The sequence below is a fragment of the Nanorana parkeri genome, unplaced genomic scaffold, assembly GCF_000935625.1.
Source record: "Nanorana parkeri isolate BGI_ZX_2015 unplaced genomic scaffold, ASM93562v1 scaffold1853, whole genome shotgun sequence".
NCBI lineage: Eukaryota > Metazoa > Chordata > Amphibia > Anura > Dicroglossidae > Nanorana > Nanorana parkeri.
The window spans coordinates 232,201-256,262 of record NW_017308121.1 but is presented as its reverse complement, the minus strand read 5'-3'; the positions used below and the strand labels follow the sequence as shown (position 1 = coordinate 256,262).

The window sequence follows — 24,062 nt, the reverse complement described above, 5'->3', positions numbered from 1 at the left end:
TGTTCTTTGTTCCGAGCCATCTGCTTGAAGTGATTTAATTAGATTTGGTGAATTTATGAAGAATACTGAAATAAGACGATAACAAACAATACTGTCATCATAAACTTTCCTGTGTCCTTGCAGCAATCTGCTAAGTTTATAATTTTTTAGTGTTATAAATTGATTTTGAATTTTTGTGTTGGCTGTTTGTTACAGTGACATTTTTATCTTTCGCTATGATGTATCTTGTTGCTTTTTAGTCTGGAAAAAGTCTTGGATGCTATAACTACAGCTGCAGAAGAAAGGGGGATTACTAGATTCAGCCCAATTGTTGGAGGACTACAACATAATTTTGTTCAGCTCCAGGTTTGTTTTCATATAACACCATTTTCATTTTACACTTAATACGTATTTTATAGATGGATGTTTAAAATTCAAAACATCAGCTGGATAGTTTACTTATTTGTGCTTTTTTTCCTACATTCTCCTGTTTATAGCTGAATTTGTTTGTAATGAGAAATCACTACTCCTTGTGTTAATAGCCTTAGCAGCACATAGCACAATATGGCACTTGGCATGCATTTCCAACAACCTCTGAGTCCCCTTTGCCATTTGGTTGAAAAGGTATATTGAGCTCAGTAATGTCTTGATTGTGTTCTGGGGTGATTCAACAGTGCGCCTTAGCATTCCACACTTTTGCGCAAATCCTAAAGCATAGTTTACACTTGGCATTATCACAAGGTATAGTTTTCTCTAGGACTCATTCTCTACTACTTTGCTGTGCATCCCCCCATCCATGTCCATTCAATGCTTTGTAACTACCATGCTGTTTAGAATGTGAATACCCAGAGAACACTATTCCAGTTTATCTGGCAATCTTTATTTGCTCTTGATCCTCTCTTCAAAGCATCTACCAGTGTTTATATGCAACAGAGCCATGTTCATAGGTTTTGCCTGCACTTGTTGGAGGAATTCGGTACTCCAGTACTAGATAGAGAAGTCCCAAACATTATGAGGTTTCTTGCATATGCATGTTGGGTTTAGATATGGAAGTCAAAAAAGACCCTGTATCCATTTAAAGTGGAACTCAAGCTATAGGTAAATATTTCCCCTGCCCCCTGAACCAAAGGGATGCTGAAAAAAAAATACTCAAACCACCTCTTCTTAATATGCTTCAGATGTTTCCCACAATTATAAAATAAAAATAATTGTTGTGATGGAAAGGACATTTGGATCGTGAATCCAGGAATAATAACCACTGCAGAAAGGGGAAGAAACTTTAAGTAGTAAATGCTAAAGTGGTATACAATGTAGAAATGAGGGGAAAAAATGGAATGGGATGTAACTTTGAGTTGCTATTGCACAAAATGTTAGCAGTCCACACTTGTAGGAATGGTAGTTTTACTCCCTATAATCACACTTGCTTTACTAGCATTGGATAGTGTGTGTGTGTGTTTTAATCAGATAATTTTAACCCATATCAGGTTGTAGCTGGTTGGGGGTTTGTTGTGTTGGTATTTGCTGTTACATATACTGTTACTCTGGATTTGCTGTGAATTTCAATAAAGTCTTAAGTATTGGAATTATCTGGATAGTGTGGTTCGTATACTACTACATTCCAAGGTGAAGATGCACCAATTAGACCAGCACCTGGGGAGTCCTGATGGCGGCTAAGGAATTGGAGCCGTGAGATTTCTTTTGGCTCTACATCTCTATCAGAAATATAGTTACAAATTGAAGAAATAGAATACAAACAAAATACCAAAACAGCACAAACTTCAATGATCAAATGGAACTGTTATTCTTGGAAAAAAAAATCCAAAGGAAATAGCTATAATGCAAGGGATAATCTAATAAAAATGATCTTGATGCCCTAACTTCTATACGCTTTACACAATTCCCCGGAAAATGTTTAATTCATTTAACAGCATTTTTAGGGATCTAATCTGGGGATAAAAACAAGCCATATAAAAACTTGATACGTTGTAAAGACCTAAAAATTCTGGCGGCCTGGCCCTCCCCAATCCCTGGCTATACTTTCTTGCCTCTCGGTTGCAAAATCTTTCTGGCTGGGCACAGGGTGAAGTTCATCCACAATCTTTTCTGAAAAAAAGTTTTAAGCTTTCCAACAGTACAAAAATTGAAAACAATCAGACAAACATTTGCATGTGTGCATAGTCACATATGTACACATTGTACTGATGTCGAATACAGCATATAACAGTTGTCAAATTAGGCAAAACACACAAAAACAAAATTGATCATAATAAATCACAGTCAGTATCGTAAGGGGCAGATTCTGCCTATCACAACATCTATGCCAATATCTAGGGCAGTGGATAGAGAAATAACACTCTCGTCTCTCATGTATTGGGTACAGTGCCATCCTTCCCTGCCCAAATCGAGCGGGAGGTACATCATCCACAATCTTTTGACATTCTATTTCATCTTTTTAGCAGGCTAGATCCGTTACGTTATTTGGAAAGTGATTTTTATGTCAAAATTTATTCTCATTTCAATCTGCAAACATTACAACTTGTCGACCTTTGGGGGACTTTGCACCCCACTACAAAGGGCTACACATTTTACTCACCTGTACACATTACCTACAGTCGTATTCATTATTTCTTCTCCTCCTATTCCCTACTTAGTTGGCACCCAAAATCTCATATTGGTCCGACCACTTTCCTACTATCAAGCATGGAACTTGTCACAAAAAAGCTAAATCACAACAAATTATGTCTCTCTTATCAGACATTTGTGATTTAGAGCAGACTCCTAAATCTAGCCTGACTATGTAACGCTTGAGAAAGTTTATCGGATAATTTCTGACCTTCTGAGACTTCTGTTTTTCTCTCATGCACACTGTCTAGGTGCCACTCTTTGCACCGTTCACAAATTTGGTGATAAGTGTGGTAAGCTTTTGGCTAGATCTATCAGATATAGACAGGCTCGTACCTTTATATCTAAAATCACCTGTCCTGTGCAAGGCCAGGTTCCTACTTCTGAGCAAATAGCTAACGCTTTTCATCATTATTACGCCACATTACATAATATAACATCCATCTCTTTCTCCCCTTCCAGTTTTTTATCAGAAGATATATACAATCTTGTGTGTCCTCCACTAGCTTACCCAAACTATCTGAATCTGCCATTGCCTCCCTATCTGACCCTTTTACACTAATGGAAATCACTTGGACCATTGACTCCCTAACTGTGGGAAGAAGTCCAGCTACTGATGGTTACACATCCTTTCAACCCTTTCACACCCCAATCTCAAGAGGCTCACATCATTGTAATACGAAAGGAACATAAGGACACCTCAAATTGTTCTAATTGCAGACTGATTTCTCTCATTAATATATGTCTTAAACTTTATGCAACAATTATAGCCAATTCCCTTAAATCCCATATCCCCACCTTAATTCACCTTAATCAAGTCGGGTTTGTCCCTTTTAGGAAAGTCAGATTATTGTGGCCGATAATCTGTTCGCATGCACTTTGACCAACATCTTGGTGTCATCATTAAGAAGGGAGATTGGTCTATATGAATCTGATAAAAGGGTGTTCTTGTTATTCTTAGGGAGAATAATGATAGTGGCATCATACATACCGTGTTTCCCCCGAAAATAAGACACTGTCTTATATTTTTTTTGCCCCCAAAAACCACACTAGGTCTTATTTTCAGTGGATGTCTTATTTTTTTTTTAATGTGCAACAAAATGTACAACAATCCAAAGTTATCTGGTATCACTCCGCCTGTCACAGTAACCGGCGCTATAGAGGAAGTATCTGCTAATGCGGCTCTGCTCCCTCCGCCGCCGTAGCCACAGCCTTGCTTTCTACAGCGCCGGCTTCCTTTGCCATCAGGGACAGCGCTACCAGCGGTGCAGCAGTGGGAACATCAGACAGTGGACAGCACGGTAAAGTATGGTACCATTTAACGGTACACATTACAGTACAGTACCATTACATTAAGCAGTGCCTTCAGGGGGACAGCAGTTGGTGAAGTATGGTACTGGAGTTCTCCCTGTCACTGCGCTGGCCGGAGGGAGTCCCCTGTCATCCCCTTAATACAGTATGTCCCTGCAGGCTGATACCATCTCTCCTGCAAGTTCCCCCTCACATGCTACCACCAAACTAGGTCTTATTTTCGGGGTAGGTCTTATTTTCGGGGGAAACAGGGTAGTAGGTGGTAGATAACCATTAGAAACAGCATCATTATATGTCTGCAGTAGACTAGAAATAAGCTATTGCATATCATTCTTGTACACTTTTATAGGAAGGTCGTCAGGCCCAGGAGCCTTGCCATTTGGCAAACTAGCTACTTGTCCTCTCCAACCCCTCCAGAGTAATGGGAGCATCCAGATCTGTTTTATCAGCATTTATTCAATTTGGCAAAGTAATATTCTGTCGGTAGATCAGCAAGTCTAAATCAGTATAATATGCCTTAGAAGTATATAAAGATTCCTAAAATTTGCAAAATATTCCTAAAATCTTCTGACTGTGTTAAAGTACACTAGAGGGATCAGCAGGCCCATCTCTGAACACACCTTGCTGAAGGAAGTTATAATGGAGCAATCAGCTGATCCAGATTTGGGATTTTACCCATAGAAAGGTCCATATAGTTATTGAAATCACCTATAGCTAAAGCAAGAATGGGGAGTTTGTCACGTAGAAATCAAGCTAAATCTTTTAGAGCACTGTTGGAGAATAGTGGTGGAATATATATGCTGACAATAATACACTCTAAATCAAATAATGGAGAAAAATATAACGCCCAGCCTCATCTACTTTTACTTGTATGCAGGAGAACAGAATAGTTCTATGACTAAGTATGGAAACTCTACGTGAGTATGAGGAGTAGGAAGAATGATAGGCTGCCTAACAGAAAGGACTGTCAAGCAAATTACAGGTATCGGGGTGGTATGCATCTCCTAAAGAGAGATAATGGAGGGATCAGGGGGTGGTATGAGTCTCCTGTAGACAGAAAGTGGAGGGCTTATTGCGAAGAATATAGTATCTATCAAAACTGGGGCAGACAAATTCTGGAGCAGCTGTGCATGGCAACCGGTCAGCATCTCTCTTCAGTTTGTTCAGTTAAGATATGAAAATGAAAGAGGGAAGCTGATTGGTTGCTGTGCACAGCTGCTCTAGAATTTGTCTGCCCCAGTTTTGATAGATTCCCCTCATTGTGTTCCTTGGAGGGACGTGGCCGTTATATTTTGCAGGATAGTCAGACTGGCGGGCAAAGCGTTCCAACCATGCTGCAGCGTCCCTGCTCTTGTCACAAACCATTTTAGATGGAGTCTGGAGAGTGATGTAGGCGCTGCTGCCATCTTGAGCCACAAGGTTGTCTGCAGGCCCCGCTTTTTTTTGTTCTGTTTTTTTAGTCATAGCTGTGTCTAGGAGGGCCTGTTAATGTCACAGCTGGGATCTGGTTAGTAGTAGAGCAGTCCAGGCTGCAATCCAGACTGGACTAGAGTTAAATTGAAGGCAATTCGAGGATAACTAGTAGGGTTAATGCCAGGAGCTCTTTGTCATGCTTCTGTCTACATAGAGCTGCTAGCAACACTCCCAGTTAATATTGTTACTAAGTGCTGATGCATTTCATTTGCAGTTATCAGTAATAGCTAGTGTCAGCATGGGGTGTCCCTGACATAGTGATTTAGAAGGAATTTATCACTATCTCCCATCTGCAAATACAACAGCAATAGGCATCAACATATGTCCTCGGTACAGTTAGTTTTGAGGCAAAGTAATGCAGTCTGTAATGATTTGCAATGACTAAGGATAGTAATCAGCAGCAACATATTTTGGCATCAATCAGCTAAGGTCTCGTATTTGTTAATCTCATCACTGTAGTATAGTTGCTGATGCTGGTTTCCGATTATTTTTCTAAATACACTTATGCATATGTCAAGTTGGAGGTGAACTGGGCATCACAGCAACTTTGTATGGAATGTAGCAGACTGCAAGTGCAACTGATGGTCACAATTTCTTGTTTGCTTGGCAAGTGTCCAATGATAGTGTTCACAAATGGATAAGAAAAATGCAGATGTCCATATATTATAGAACAAATTATTTTACAAACCAGTGCTTGAGGCTTTAGTGGTTTACTAAATTTAAGCCTAAGTTTAATCATAAAACAGTTTGCAGCAAAAGACTGATTTATAATTGGTCACTCTCTGCTGTATTAAAGCTTTTCTTCTGAGCCTGAAACTCTAACCTTCTCAACCCCACTTGTTCCTTGTTGGGCAGCACAGTGGCACAGTGGTCAGGCACTACCTGCAAGGAGTTTGCATGTTCTCCCTGTGCTTGCATGCTTGGGTTTCCTCTAGACAATCTGGTTTCCTCACACACTCCAAAGACATGCTGGAAGGTTAACTGGCTCCTGTCTAAATTGGCCCTGCATGTATGTAATATAGGGACCTTAGATTGTAAGCTCCTTGAGGACAGGGACTGATGTGAATGTGCACTGTGTAAAGCATAAATTGTCAGCACTATATAAATACCTGTAATAAATATATAGAATAATAAACTTCCTTGAATTGATTTCATGACTTGCCTAGCTTACAGTGAAATGCTTACCCTAACATGTATTGTGCTCCATGCTTCCCAGCTGCACACAAGTAACTGGAGGGACCTAGAAAAACTAAGCCAAAGTATGGTAACCAAGGCTTACAGGTGAAACTCGAATATTTTTACTTTTTTGAGGTTGTGGATTTGGGGTTTTTGGGTTTTTCATGAGCTGTAAGCCATAATCATCACAATTATGACAAATCACGGCTTGAACTATCTTGCTTTGCATGTAATGAGTCTCTCTCATATATTAGTTTCACCTTTTAAGTTGCATTAGTGAAATAAATGAACTTTTGCACAATATTCTAATCGAGTTTCACCTGTAGACCTACCAGTCTAGCCAACTCTAAACCAGGGTTTCTACTGGAAAGGCTGTTTTGTATATCTATGTACATTTAGGAGTTTAGTCCCCCAGCCTGCTTCATTACTTCACTTATTTTTGAAGGTATGTTCCAAACATGTTTAATTTGTCCAAAATAAGATATCAAAGTAAACAAGAACTAGGAAGTGTAGTGTTTAGAGTCTACAATATTCTATTGCTGTAATTTGTATCTAGATAGCTGCTGTTTCCAACTGATCACACGTATTTAAAAAATGTGTTTGAATTGAATCAGTGCTAGTAATACAAATCTAAGCTACATAAGCATGTACTAAATCATTGATATAATATTGCAAAAACATAATCCTCTCTGTGTGAAATATTCAAATCAACAAACATTCACAATAACCACTTGCATAAACAAAATCAACCATTCCAGTCTGTCCACTGAATAACTGCATCAGAATAAATAAATAAAATATGTTCATGCACCAAAACAATGTTTTGTCTCTCTAGTGTATGTACAGGATCAGTTCATCTAGCCCAAATCTTCCTCCTTTGTATCAGTTTATGGAAATATCATCACCAATACCCTTGTGGTCACAGTCCTGCAAGATAAAATGCACTTTTATATGTATAACAGGTTTACTGTGTCTTTATTTACACTCATCATGATCTGATTCTTATTCTGTTGCTCCTTTTGAGAGTCTCAAAAGAATCTTTGCTCCATTACACCAGTTACAGGGGAGTGTAAAGTCACATAACGTAGCAGAGCTACGATTCATCTGGCGAGTTTGTGACCACAAATCTTTGCTTAGGCGCATTTTGTGTTTGTTTTGCTTAGGTATATTTAATTTTATTTTTGATGCTCAGTAATTCTGTAGATTGCTTGGGCTCAGGTGGCATCATTCTACATAGAGGCAGTTGGCGAATATTACACTTCATAGGATACTCCTGTTAATCCTTGTTTTTTATGGGGCAAATTCCAAAATGTGAAAATATTAGCTGTCCATTCTCAATTTATTTTCATTTATCTTTGGATATTGTCTTTTTTTTTATATTAGTCTGGTTTCACACTGTTCCATGTGCTTTGCAGTGTGCATTGTAATGCATAGGTGTGAATGGGCATATATATTTTCCTTTTCCCTTTCACACTAAACTGCAGAACTTAGATATGAACCAGGCACATAGGAAATAATATGATTTCTACTTGTAATACATTTTCATGCATCTAAAGGCATGAGTTTTGCTGACAAGTTTGATTAGGCCCTTAAAGTAATATGAAGAGGTTGAAATACATAACATGCTATATTAACATACTGTTATGTACTATCCATTATTGTAAAAAGGGATAATGTTTACCAACTGCCTTGATATTTAGATCAGACAACATATTAAATGAAGAGTTAAACATCGCTCTTTCATCCTTTTTCTTATCAGCTATAATCACATAACCACCCTGTCAAGTTTCCAGTCGGCAGTTTCCAGTTCACAATCATTTGACTTTGTAAAGGTCTCAACAAGGTTTATAAATTGTGACTTGGACCATTCCATTTTTGCTAGGATTTTGTATTGCTTGTATTTAAATATAATTGACAGCATTATGTAACACTTAAAAACTCAACAGACATTTACAGTATTTTTCACCCCAACCCATCTCCAGGCAAATATTAACACCCCTCCTTTCTTTCCTACGCACCTGTAAATGATCAATTATTATCTAAATGCCCTTATTACCTAGCTAAAGCCCTGATTACATGACACAAAAGTCTTCTCTTCCTTATTGTTTACATGAGGCAGGGTCCTTCTTTGGGTGTCCACTTCACTGCCTGCATGAAGTGGAAACTTACTGTTCACTGTAGCAGGGTCCTGTCAGGATCCAGAAGAGGAGTGATGTCAGCAGGACTGTGAGGATCCAACTGTTGTGGACACATCCCCAGTGCTGGGTTAGCAGGTCCCCACATCCGAAAACAAGGGATGCACATGGCACATTTAGAGAATGAGAATGTATTTGTTCACAAGGTTAGAAAAAAAAGCTGTGCAGGATGAGTGGGTGGGAGGTGAGTTACTTTACCCCAGTAAATTGAACCCAGTTTTGCAATTTTAGCATGTGTAAGTAAATCTGCACATAGCTTTGCAGCTACTTTGTGTATCCATGTGAATAATACAATGTGTTTGTTTTTTTTCCAGTACAAAATGGGCCTTGATTTGGTGGTATCTCTTGGATATCTCCTATTTTATTTTTATTTTTTTAAATTCTTATCAATATAAAGCTGTCCGAAGATGGTTAAAATAGGACATATTTAAAAATGTTTTAGCTGTATATTTCTTGCCGTTACCATGACTCCCCACCAAAACAAAAGGAGGTCACCAGCACACCAAGGTCCACTTTATCAATCTGTTTTTTTTAAATTGACGTTTAGATAAACATGGTGTCACAAGCAATTGCAATGTTTTGGAACCGCATGCGGTCCCTTCATCAGGCCAAACAATGTGACATACACAATAGGATACGACGGTTTGGAGTGCAATGGGATACCTTCTGAATCCTCACCAAAACAAACCCCACAATATATTATACTACTCCTGACATTCATGGCAATATCACATGTGTGCGTTATTTATTGTTTGTAGTTGTAGAAACCGTACTGCACATTTTGATTTTCTAATTGTTTTAACCTACCAGAGACCCACTGACACTGCCCTTAACGCTAACACTTACAAACTTAGCTAAACCTTGATCTAGCACAAACGCATGCCACATATACAGTATATGCGATATATATGTAACATATATGTAATGTTGTAAAGGGTTAACATGCTTGTGAAGCCGAATATATATTTTTTTGATTTGAATAGTGTAGAAGGATTAGCAACCCTGTCAAGATGTTTACTGCTGTTTGTGTCCTTTCTGCAGAGACTAAAGGGCCTATTCACATCTTCACGTTTCGGTGAGTTCTCTCAAAGCACGCACATTAAAGTGCATTGTGTTAGGGCAGCTCATTCTTTTGAATCAGCTACCAAAGCACCAGAATGCCCAAAGCAGATCACCTCCATTTTTTAGATATGCAGACTCGTGCATTACTGTGCATTGTAGTGTGCTGCACTCCACAACACAATAGTCTGATTGATCCCTAAAATAAAAAAAAAATACAAAATACGAAGGTATAGTCATTTACTAGTGATTCAGTGAGAGAATTAAGCCATATATTCACACCAGCATTTGTAGAATTAACAACTACTAATAAAGTTAAGCTCACTAGTATTAGAAGTGAGGAAGTGGGGATTTAAGTGAGTCCCGTAAAGCAGTAACATAGCAAAAAGTTTTCTGGGAATGAGCCAGCTGCACCTCCACCCATTCTACCAGTTTCACAAATAATTTATTTTGAGCTTTTTGAAGAACCAGGGAGTCTAACATGTAGCATTCTAGTTAGAAATAAAGTCTCAAGGGTAGCTACCTCCTGTCGAGCTCCCTCTCCCTATTGCCACTTTTAATATTGCTAATTTCTTTAAGGAAGAGACCTCTCATGAAAGCTTTCAAGGTATTCAGACAATCCCCTGCAGGGCACTGGAGGCATTAACAGTTACAAAATAGGATAGCTCATACTCCAGTAATGCATGTGAAGGGAAAAGAGAGAGCCAGAAGGGGTTGTGTCACCATGGCAGTGGAGCGGCCTGATAATAGAATAATAGAAAGTATCGGGGACTAGTCTGAAAGCGCCCTAGACTGAATTTCTACAGTAATTATCAATACCTCAATGGAAACTCAATACGAGACAGTGTATTATGCATTTTAGAATAACAAGAATATTGAGGATCCTCAGGTTGTAGTAAGTGCCATGCATCATGTAGACCTAGTTCCATACAAAACCTACTGAATACAATGGCACCCAAAGGACGAGCATTGGGAAGCACGGAAAGTTATCCAGAGAGGCATTTATATAGTTATTAAATCTCCCTTGACTACAATAGTAATAGGTAGTTTGTCTTTCAAAAAAGTAGCTGATTCCCTAAGAAATCACTCGGTATTGGGGTGGTATATACACAGTAGACAGGACACATTCCAATTCAAACAAAGTGATCTGCTCTATTCATTTTGGACTAAATGCAGAAGAAGGCTTTTTTTTTTTTTGTATGAGTGTAGAACCCCCCTCCCCCAGCATAGGTGGAATGATAGTCAAAAAGTGTTTCACTCCTATCTCCTCACAACAAGATGAAAAGTCTCCTGCAGGCAGACCACTGATAGCTTGTGTGAAAGGATGCCTCTTCACATTATTGCCCAAGTTGTCCTAGCAGGAATACCAGACCTCGCAAAAAAACAGAACAGAGATTTGTGTCCTTGACATGATTAAGATTTATTCCACATATGTTGGGCAGCACTATAGCCAGTGTACTACACCCGAAAAGAGGAATTACATTACTTTTTAAGCTAAGGCACATTAGCATAATTTATGAGACGCATCCCAGTGGCATCCCAGTGGCATCCCACACTGGGCAGGCATGGAAATACAAATCATCCAATAATATTTGATTATTCATCGCAGCTTTGCAATGGTTAACTCTCTGAAACCACAGAGCTCTTCCCACTTTTGCATAATTTGTATTAATCAACCCGAAACAGTAATTGAAGAACTAATGGTTCTTTTGTGGTGAGCCTACTTGGTCTGGTGTCTGACACTATACCATATTTGGGAGTATTCGTCGCCTTATCAGCTACCCACACACACAGATGCTGCTAACAGGAAATTCTGCAAAAGCCCTGTAAACCACAGATTGAGATTAATAATATATTTTGCAGAGTCTGCAAAAATATATCCTTGCAGACCTTGCAAAAATAAAACTGTTGATTTCTACAAACCTTGGGACTTGTGTATAACAAGATGGAGTCTTGAACATCAAGATGCACTCTTAACCAACTTTTCCACCTCAAAGCCACATCCATTCCATGAAAGGACATACCCAATATTAACAAGGAACATAGTACCCATGGTAAGTTTAGACATTATCACCATAAATAGTAGCTGCAAATCACACGCTTTATGACACTTCACACTATCCACCACACCATATTGCCTGTTAGATGAAGAGAACCTATGCTGTAAGAGACAAACAAGTAATCAAAACATGAAATACTGAAACAATAAACAGTCTGTTGTAGAAACATCGCCTCTTGGCAAATCCAAAGAGCAAATATAACAAATGAAAACAGTCTCCAGTCAGGAGGCTAACAGGGCCTTAAAGACACCTTGTCCAAAAGGCTAAAAGAACAAAGGAATGCATCCTTGGTTAGAGAAAGAATTAAGGAAAGGGAAATGGATCCAAGAAGTAAAGCTTCAGACAAAACATTCAGACAAAACATGTAATGCGTAGAAACCTCCTCAGTAGTATAAGACATTGTGGTGTAAAGAACCAAGAAGAAAACAATAAATATAAAGTATAAAACTGTAGCAGAGGGGTGCCACTAGATGACTTGTAAGTGATGTATAGCAAGGTCAGGGTAGGCAACCCCCATGTAGGGCTCAAAACAATCATAATGGTAGTTTTGAGCAACAATGAAGAAACTGCACCAGCAAGTGGTGCATTCTTAGGCATGACAGTTGAATAAAACTATGCATAATAGAGACCACACAATGTGTGTAGTAGGTTAGAAGGCATAAACACCTGACCTGCTGCATATACAGCTCTCTCTTCTGTCTGTCCAACCAGATAGACATAGGGAGTTAAGTACCGCATCAACATCCACTATCCCTCAGAGTTTTGCAGGATACAGCATTAAATATCATGATTTCAGTTTTCTTAAATGTTTTTTTTCACTTCCTGAAGTTTGGCTTTTTCCTTCTTGACTGCCTGCAAGAAATCTGAGAAAAGCATTATTTTAGAGCCAACTAAGTATATTTCTCCCAGATCATGTGCTTTACGAACAATAGTCTCCCTTTAACCCACACTCTGCCGTTTAAGATTTTATCAAACACTCCACCTACCTGATATCATCCCACCTTCATGTTCTCCACCTCTTATGCTGCCACTGTTCCCTCCTGGTCTGGAGGACCCACACCAATTCTGTTGGTAAAGTTTAAATGGCTTTAGAACTAAATACTCTCCGCTCAACCTACACGGGGTCTGAACACTCTACAACTTAAAGACTCACAGAATTTCCCATACGGGGCCTTTTCATTAGATCCAACTACAACACTTTGTAGACTCCCTACATGGGGGATTGTCCCCTATCTTTAACTATTTTCACTTTCAATAGATTTTTATAAAAAAAAAAAAAAAAGAAGAAGAAAAAAAACACAACACATCCAAGCGTTAACAGCGTAGCTGTAGCTCACGATATACTGAACTTTGGGTTACGGGAGGACGCCAGTATATGTCCTCCCGTGACCCTTAAGAGAACTATGGGGAAAACACTTACCCCATAGTTCTCTATTAAAGTACCTTTACTATTAACAAAACTGTGTGCATCACTCAGCTGTAGAGCTTCAAATCATCTTTGAATTTGAGCTGACACAGTTCTTCTGGAGGGTGGCTACTTTTCCTTTCTTCTCCCACTTCCCAAACCCCCCCAGCCATCCATCTTCCTTTACTCTCCACCTTTTCTACTATCAGACTCCCTTTTTACATTTTTTTTGCACTGCCTTTTGTTTTCTTCCTAAGGCACCTCTCCTACCTTTTACCATGAAACATGCATGCCTGCTTGTATACTTGTTGGTCCACTATCTAACATCTCGTGACATTCGTCTGATATATTCCTCAAATGGTGATCCACTTTGTGATGTAACCAGTGCATGCAAACCACATATGTTCAAAGATCCCTAATGAACATATCTCAGTGTGTATAATTTTATTGCATACATGCATGGCCCCTACACTGGAGCATTGTACCCACTCTGTTACTGTATATTCTTTCACTCTCAATAAAACCCTTGTAAAAGAAAAGTAGTTGCCTTGAAATATTATTTTTAAGCTGGCCATTCACCTTTAGATTATCTGCAGATTTTCTATGGTCAGATGGGAAAAGTGCAACAGATTCCTCCATCTACGCTCTCAAAATGAACAATGCCTTCATCCAATCAGATTGTTCAGGTATTTTGAAAGCCAGCCGGGCCAACTAGCAAGCTACTGAAGCTTGGCCCAGTGGGAGATTCCTCCATCCACTCCGTTTAGCGTAGATGAAGGAATCTGTTGCACTTTTTCCATAAAAAACTTTTTTTTTAAAAAAGAGAGATAAGGTGTATGGCCAACCTTACCTATATTTTTCCCAAATTGATTTAGAAAACTTGTTTTAGTACGTTACATGAAGATTCATAATGTCTATATTGAAATTTATAATTATGACTTTGTGCTTTAATTGTGTATTCTAATAAATGGCTCATCAATCCTTTGCATGTGATAATGAAGAGAACATTTTACAATGCAGATCTGTTCAAGTTTATATCATATTTGATGGATATTTTCACATTCATGTTGCGAGACTGCAGTTTTTTTTTTTGCTAGGACAGTTGCCATGGCACTGGCACATGGAAAAACTCCTATTGCATGTCAATAGACCTTGATAACCGTCACCAGGCTAAATCATAGCTTTTAGAATCTTTTAGGGAAATTTTGTAAGAAACAAAAATTGAGTGTGCACTAAATAAAACTTGTAAATATGTTATATAATGTGCTATATGTCTGCGTATCCTATGTAATAATAATAGTCATCTAAACTAAACTGATTCCTGTTTAACAAAAACAAAACACATATCTGCTGATAGAAACATAACGGTGAGTATTTGTAGGACAAAACACTTGTTTTCTCTGAATTTCCTTTTAAAATATTTAGGAATTTAAAGCAGTATATTTAAATGCTACTAGCTTAATTATCTAAAATCTCTCTTGCATTAGTGTCTTATAAACCCCCTTCTTGCTAGTTATGCTGAGATTGGGAGTGCCAGCACTGTACGAGAATTAGACTTTATTGCTTTTTATATTTGTTCTATTTAAAATGCCACTTTTTGCCTTGACATCTCTCCTTTAAATCTTCATTCGTCTGGGCAGTATGGTCACATGCATGATCAAGACAATCTACATAAAGTTTAACTCTCCAATAAGACATTAATCCATAACAGTTTTACTTCTCAAATTGCAGTATGGAGGATGGTTTTCCAGTCCTTTGCACTGTAACAAGACCATTATCTTCTCAACCTAGTGTCTGCCAGAGACTGTACTAACTAACTAAAAACAGGAGGGGGGTAACAGAGGGAGTACACTGTACAGCTGGCCATATCCTAGTAGATTTCCGAACTAAAGTTTATACAGGATATCATTCTTTATCAACAAATAGTGTCATCCGACACTTCATAAATGTCAAACAAAATTTCATTTGATTTTGACCTTCAAATTTTAAATGAATGAAGTTTCCTGAGGGAAAGCCACATTCACTGTTAGAATTTTATTAGTTGGAGAAAAACATTTCCATCCTGCTCGTTATAGTTTTTTTGTTACTAATGTCGAAATAGAGAGTGGATTTGACACTATCAACTAATAGAAAGTCGAAAAAACGTTCTTTTCAAAATATAAGCAGTTCATGGCCAGCTTAAATATGTCAGACATATCATACAACATTATTAATATCCAGTGCAATGCAATACATACCGTGTTTCCCCGAAAATAAGACACCGTCTTATATTTTTTTGGCTCAAAAAAACACTCTAGGTCTTATTTTCGGGGTAGGGCTTATTTTTTTTTTATTTTAATGTTCAACAATCAACACTTATTCCTCTACAACAGTCTACATGTATTTATGTACAAAAATATTGTGATCAAGGGTGTCGTACCTTTCCAAGAGCAATTTGCCAACCAATCGCTGGCCAGAATGAGCGAAGCGCGCTTTCACTATCGATTCCTCACAGGCGAAGTGCATTTGGTATCACTGCCGGCACTATAGAGGAAGCATCGGCTTATGCGGCTCTGCTCCCTCCGGTGCCGCCTTGCTTCCTCTAGCGCTGGCTTCGTTGGCACCGCCGATTCTCTCCCACGGCTCTTCAAGTTCCCTCTTATGCCACCGCCGGCCCTGGGAATGGTCACAACTAGGTCTTATTTTCAGGGTAGGTCTTATATTTTAGCAATTCCCAAAAATAGTACTAGGTCTTATTTTCGGGGTAGGTCTTATTTTCGGGGAAACAGGGTAGGAATATAATTGCAACAATTGGAAATATGTTTAGGTAGATCACAACCATATTGATGTAATTCTAATGTTTTTGACACTAGGGGTTGGACAAGATGGTGTATAGCCAGCTGGCAGAAAATAAAGGGACTCAGAAGTTTACATTTGTTGTCCAGTGAAGGACCAGTAAGGTGGCTTTTTGGGTAAAAAGGGGGGAGGAGGGGGTGCAGGCTCAGAGCATCCAAAGTGTCAATGTATTGGAGCCTGCTGTAAGGAAAAGATAGGGAAAGTTGGCAAACTGCGTAGGGAGTTAATAGGGTCAGTTTGTTAAATGTTCTTTGTTTCTGAATGCTAGCTCTTTTGACAAATCCCCTTGTCAATAAAGGCAGCACTAACTTTACCAAAATTGTCTTTTGTTTTCCAAAAAAAATGGAGGGGTGTTTGTTCTCTATTTGGGATTGTTGCTGACCACGAGAAAGGATCACTTCTCACCCATTTTCTTTGGTTCTCCAGTAAGGTGCACAGAAAAACATATTATTTGGCTGTCAAACTACACATAGTAGAGTTCATCACTTCAGGTCAGAGAGAATGGGTGGGCGAGCTGTTTTGAAGAAGTCACATGACGAAACGCGTCAAAAAGGTAAATTCAACTGCACACGAGGAGTCCTCTTAGATTGATCCAGAGCTGCTGTGCCGGCCGGTTTTTATATTTCCAGATGTAAGCTACTATGTTTTAATAAAACTTATACTGTTTTTATATACTGCACCATGAGGTCTTTCTGCTTTTAAACCCTCATAACCCTGTTGATTCCGGAGAGAAAGTTCGTTAGTAATACGCCTAGGCTAAGCGGTCCCTGGGTCTGAAAGACAGCTCCAGCACTACAGCCGGAAACCATCTCTCCTACTGCCCGATTCTAACGCGGGAAGAACATACTCGAAGGCAGGACGGGACCGGATACCATATCGTCAAGACCCTGATATTTGCGCATATCCACCCTAACCCGGTGAGTACCCATTACTAAGGGGGCTGTCGGACTAAGGAGATAGGAACTAACAATCATCCGTCTTCAAAACCCCCCCTGTCCTGTTCTTACATTGCCTATTTTTTGAGATCTACTCTTCATATCGCCCATTGAACATTGCTGCCTCTGGCATCGCCTTCACTTATTTAAAGAAACAATTCAAGATTAATATAGATCACTGAATGCTATTCTTTTTTTTTTGTTTCAGCTTTTTTGAAAAAACTGTCACAGATTATTCACTGTAATCTTTTTGAGACGTTTTTTCTGATACTGTGTTATATATTTCCAATGAAGTTGTAATGCCGTATTATATTCACTAATCGAAGCTGATTTTATCCATCTACTATCATCTATTATTACTTAATCTTAATCGAAGCTGATTTTATCTATTTATTATTATTCAATTTTACTATTTATTCTTTGTCATCTAAGTTCATCACGATTATTCACTTACGTTTGAATGTCATTTATATCTATTAGCCATAGGCTACACTTTATGTTGTTCACATAGTGATACAAACCATCTTTTTCATTTACTTTTTATGACTGTTTCGAATACACATAATTTATACATTGATATCCACTGATCACTTAACCCAATCTGTGAATATTTACACATATTTTGTTGACTTTATCTCTAGCGCTGTGTTTCAAGTACTCTATCTGTAAACTATAAGGCCCTAGTCTTGCTTATCAAAAATGTTTTGCTGCTGGACAATTTTACATTGCTCTATCATCGGTAATTTAATCCTTGTATTAAAACACCTGTTCATAACCCATGTTTCTAGTACATTTGGGCATTACAATTGGCCAATTTGACACAGCTGTGTTATCTGACATGTCTTAAATCTTGTAGTAAATTACTGGCATGTGCTCTATATCTATAGTATATTTGGGCCGAGTCTTGCTCCTTCACTTATATACCTTACTTTATACAATAAAGCAGGAAAAACACCAAAGGGGTTTTTGAATACTTTCACAAAGCACTATACATTTTAACCTAGTCTTGGCCATTACAATTGTCCTTTTGCTGGCCAATGCTACACTGCTGCAGTATCTGAGGTCTTTTAAAGTGATATTAAACCTTAAATACATAGCCATAATATTTCAGACCTCAGCACTTGATTACACGTCAGTTTCCGCTGTGACTGCTTTCAAATATTGCTGTGAAGAATTTTCCCTCTGACAACCCTGCCTTTCGGTGGCTCTGTCCTCTTCAGGTACTCATGGAGCCACCTGTGCATATGCGTTCTTGTCTGGATACATGAACGCATGTGTGTTTATGTCCAGTTAAGACCTATGGTTCCAGAGGCAAGACACTCCCCTGCTCCTCCCTCCAGCTGCTGTCAATCAGCCTGCACTGTCCCTACATGTGAAGGGCATAGGGAGCGTGCTCCACTATCTGGATGTTCAAGAGAAGCAGCACTGTGGGCCTGGAGCTGCTGGTGGTGAGCAGATAGGTTAATTCATTTTCAGTTACATTTTTAAGGAAAAAATGTACTGGATAATGTTGCACTGATTTACATTACCCAGTACATTTAAAAATGCAGTGTTTACTACTACTTTAATTCTAAATAAGAGTTTTATAAGAAATGGTCAGTAGCAGTACAGTTCTGCATCAATGAGGATATGGACAGCCTCAGCAAACCGTTGCACAATTTGTTCAAAGCAAAAGCAGGCCTATCACTGTCAACTGAAAAAGCATGTGTCAATGCGAATACTATTTGGAAAAAAAAAAGAATCTTTTTTTTTTAAACTGCAGTTAAAGGTATTGGGGTGTTGCTGCTAGATGGAAACTAAGCTAATTGTTAAAAAAAAACAAAAAAGAAAACTGCAGCCAAATATGTGTACTGCCAGCTGACTGCACTGTCACTGAAACAGTCTACAAGAAATTGTACTGGTTCGTAACACCACGTATAGCATTGCGAGCAAAATATGCAATGCTGGACTATGCAGTCATTGAATCTGTCCGGGAAAAAAAAAGTTAGCCTGTTAGTCCTAAGGATTCCCAAAATGTTCAAACAGGATCTCTGTCCCCTTTTTTCCCCGCACAGACCTGTTCAGAAAACCTAGATGTTTTCTGAAAGTAGCTGATTAGAATTAGGTATAGTTTAGTTTGCTTTACCAACATTCATTCAATTTTCCCTTCTCCATGATTTTCAGTTTTCCTCGTTTGGAACTTTGGGAATGGGAGCGCTGGCTGCTTACACATAAATTGGCACATAAGCTAGGTAGAACCATAGGACACGCATCTGATCAGTTTGTGGTGGACTGGCATCAAAATATACTGCAAGCTCACCAATAGGTGTAACCACTTTCTGGAGGTGACATTAAATGATGCAACTCTCTGCTGAAAGATATTCAGGGACTAGAACTTGAGATCACTTCTTGGGGTAACAGAAGACAGGCTGATTTTTCCTTTAGCTTGGGTTCTGTCTCTTCCTGAGACAATTCAGTGGATTATTGGAGAGGGTATAAGCATTCCGATAGGGCATTGTCTATGGTCACATTTGAGAAAAATGGTCCTTAAAGTGAAAAAAAGAGTTCTGTTAACTTGGATAGACCTCCCAACACAGACATTGTAGTTTTGAGGAAATCATAGTAAGAGTTTGTTTACAGTATATGTACAAAAATGGGGACAGTGTAGTGAGCAAGACTTCGGAAGCAGCTCCCATGTGTTTTCCATGCATAGTAACTATGATAGTGGCCAAATCACAAAATCTGGATGGTTGGAGAAACCATGTATTGTGCAAAAATTATAGAGGAAATATTATTCCTTCCTTTTTTGTTCTTTGATTCCAGCCAGTTATATCACTGATGCATCAGTGTAGGCTCTTAAGCGAGACTCTTCCAATATTGTACCTGATTATGATTTGACAATATGCAGGATAGATTTGTAGATGAGATCATCTTCTTCCCAGATATGAGTAATCCAAATCCAAATGTATTTTTAAAAAGTTTTAAGCAGAGTTCTTTCCTATATAAGTGGCATTTATTAAAACTACATGATTCTTCAAACGCGAAAGTCCTGCCACCTCACACTCCTTAAACAATATTGCAAGGTCAGGGGAATAATTTCTACACAAAAATAAATCAAGCTTTTGGATATTGTTTCTTCATTAATAGAGTACAATTGGGAACACTTCCCCGTTGATTGTTTCAGAATTCCACCTAGATATTCTTTCCCTGCTGTCTGGGGATCTTTAGAAATAGGGGAACTAACAAGTGATTCAGATTGTGTTGACTCCAGTACAAGTAGAAGAACAAAGTAAGGACTTATATACTGCTCTCTCCTTGGCAAAGAAGGTGAGCACAAGCTAACGGACTAGTATAAATTGGCTTACTGAAAGTGCAAGATGAATATGATAAGCTTGACTATTACTCTATTGAAGAAACATTTCCTGATCAATCCTCTGGATCTCATTGATGTGTTACCACATACCCATATATTTAGATTTATGAAGGTATCTCTAGGTTGCACTATATCTGGTCCAACCTAAAGTGCTGATTTCATGTATCCCACCTTGTTCAAGAACTGCAGGCAAACACAGGGAAGACGGGAAAGTGCCTGGAGAGCACAAAGACCCTGGTATCTGGTTCCATGAAGCGTTATCTTGCCGTGCACCTGGAGGCAACCCTGCGGCCTAGTGCACAGGCTTCCTTGTCTGAGTCCCACAAGGCATGCTCTCCATGCCTAACTTTCTCTGGGCAGGGATCCCCGGGCTCTTCATCCAACTCTGAATCTTCATTGGAGTGTCTGCACAGAAATAGAACAGAGTTGGCAAATATGGTAAAAGACTTCCCTACAAGATACAAACTTATAAATATGCTGTAAGACCTGGAACGCTCTTTAACCCCTTTATGACTGAGACCTTTTTTTCATTTTTTGTACCCATGTTATATTTCACATTTTAGGCCTGAAAATGACTTAAAACCCCCAAACATTATATATATTCTGAATGCCAAGACCCTATGGAATAAAATGGTGGTAGTTGCAAATTTTTATGTTGTGCAATATTAGCACAACTCCTTATTAAACCCCAACATTTAGTGAAACATTTAATTAAATGCCCCAAAACACAAAAAAAAACAATTTTTTTTCTTCTTTTTTTTTTACTTTACTTTCACTGCTATCACATGGGGGGGCTTACAGCATCGGGGCTGTTTAAACCGGGCTGTTTAAACAGCCCCGATGCTGGCGACGTACACTGTACGTCGTCAGTCTTGAAGGGGTTAAAACAGGAGTTTGTAAGCGTCTTGTCCAACCTATCCCACCTACTAACCAGATTAGAGCACTAGGAGTCCCAGCTGGACTAACAGCAAGTTCACATGGCATATACAGGAAACCAGCAGGCGGATGGCAATCACTCATAAAATGGCCTTCTTCATTTGCAGGATCAGGAATATCATAACCAACACAATAATTCCCACATCTGTGTACTGGTGGAGGCCATGGCTGATGCGGACCTCAACCACTTGCCATCCGCCCATTGTAAATAAACAGACGGAAGGCAAGCTCCTTCCATCAGGGCACTGTAAAATATACAGCTTTTTTTTTTTCTGCTCGCACGAGCTTATAAGCAGACCACACTGACAGCTCTATAGCCGTCAGATCGCTCGTATGTGTTGCCCTGCAATGTGTGCCCCCCTCCTTCAGCGCTGCTCGCCTCCACCGTTGTTACCTTCTATCCTGGGCTCCACTCCGGCTTGGCAGCTTTCAGCAGGAGGATCGGAGGGAGATCAGCATTGTTCCACTTGCTAATCTCCTCTCCGATCTCTGAATGTTGAAGTGGTGTGTATTACATCACTTACACATTCAGCTGTTATTTCTCTGGCTGCTAAGTCATTTTAATGTCTTTATAATGTGAGAGGTCTCAGGACGCCAGCCAAATGACACCAGATCTTGAGGAAGTTGTGACAACATTCTTGCAATATTGCCATCCTCCAAGAAACCCATTTGAATCATTCAACTTCCATTAGATTGACTACCTAACATTACTCCCAGTGTTTATATGGTCTCTCAGACATCAGCAAAACTAAGGGTGTTTCCATAGGTGTCCACAAGAATACCCCTTTCACACTCTCAGAAATGTTGGCAGATGACTGAGAGAGAGTTTTTTTCTGAAAGCCTTCATAGAAAAAACACAATACAACCTAGCTAATATCTATTTTTCTAACAGTGGGCAAATGTCTTTTTCTATCCCAAGTACTCATCCGTCTCTTGGTTTATGCTTTGGGTATGCTTATTGTAGCTGGAGATAATGTAGCATTGAAGCCCTCCTTGGAGACATCTTCTGGCCTTTTCCACATTCCATACAAATAATAGAGAGCCATCAAAACCCTGCTGCACAAAACTCAACTTATCAATACGTTAAGGACTCTACACCCACTTCACAGAGCTTACTCCTTTTATTTATCTACCCACAATTCCTTTTCTAAGATCAGTGGAATCCTTTTGGATCTTTATCACCTAGAATATCTCTGTACAGTGAAAATAGCTAAGGCCGTGATCTCGGATCACTCTCGATCATAACTACTATCCACATACCCACCTTATTGAAATGTGTGTCAAGGTGAGCTTATCAGATACCTCGCACAACTGAATTTACCCTCCCTATCACCTGCTTTTTTTCAGTCTCTGGAGTCAAAAATCTCAGGGGAAGCACTCCTCACAGCCCTTTCAGAAATGCTACTGGGAAAGCTCTGGGTCAAGATGGCTTGACATGGTCTTACTGTGAAGCTTTTAAAGATATCTATCCCACGTATGACTAGATATACACATTCCATTGCAGAGGGAACAGCCATTAGGCCTGAAACATTTCTGGCACACATGACTGTGCTACATAAACCAGGAAAGGAACATGTGTTGTGGGAGCTACGGATGTGTCGGGTTTGTTGAACATAGATATCAAGCTATATTCTAAAATTTTAGCATTAACAACTCTTAACAAGTGAGGCTGTAGATCACTTTCTTAGAACATTATTACTCATCACCTATTTTGGCAGGTGGTTCCAGCCCCCTCCTACTTATTCTCACAGATTGGGAGAATTTGACAGGATGGCCAGAGACTACCCTACGGCAACTCTTCAGTACTTTGGACTAGGTTTTAAGATGAGCTGGAGCTTAGCCTTATACTTTACTCCATCCGCATTAATGGGACGTTAAGTGAAGATTTTCCCTTACTATACGTAATGAACCCTCTCCTATTTGCAATATCCCTGGAACCATTTCTGTGCATGATGAGATTCAACCTGGACATACACGTGGTGTGGATGGGGCGGAGGGAACATAAACATGTGGCATATGTGAACACACATCCTGTTTTACATACAGTAAAAGTAAAACTGAAAAACCTGGGAATCTTTCTTACTTCATGACTAACAGACCTATGATGTTATAATTACATTTCATCATTGTTTGGACCTAAAAGAGATCAAGGATCTCCCTTGTCATTATGACTAGATCCAAAACGTCAGGTGGTTTGGCTTTACGGGATTGGATGCATGTAAAACTCACAAAACTTTGGGTAAACATAGAGCTTGACCTCTGTAACTCCGATCCGGGTACAATAATTTGGATTACTGAGAACCTGAGCTTGTTGGATCACCTATACAACTTCTGTGTTTTAGCTGGACACAATGTTGTTATTTCCATCATTTTGGAAGGTCATCACCTTCTCTCTCTGGGTTGGGTTATTGATTTCTGTACCCCTTAATCTCTTTTACTTCATTTTCATTGTCATTTTTGTTTTTTCCTCTCTTTCCTTTTGTATCTTTGTACCACTATGTATGTTCTTACCATGACACAATAAAATGATGTCCTCATACCTTAACCAAAGCAATTTTGCCTAAGCACATATTACTATTCTTGGGCTGATGATGGCCAGCATTCTTTACCCATCCACTGGTGGGTTTACTGAGTTTGCAAGGACTGTACAATGCTGATGCTTACAGGTATGCCATTTACACAAAACATTTTCTCCCTTTTAGGTTTAGACATTAAAGGGCTAAG

General features: G+C 39.1%; 1 protein-coding gene across 1 annotated transcript in view; it reads left to right on the top strand.

The window, feature by feature from the left end:
- LOC108799904 (protein diaphanous homolog 3-like) overlaps positions 1-24,062 on the top strand; it is a 177,135-nt gene that overhangs the window by 11,625 nt on the left and 141,448 nt on the right. The window contains exon 4 of the mRNA XM_018571841.1: positions 240-345. Coding sequence (XP_018427343.1) covers positions 240-345 — 106 coding nt within the window. The remainder of the gene's footprint in view (positions 1-239; positions 346-24,062) is intronic.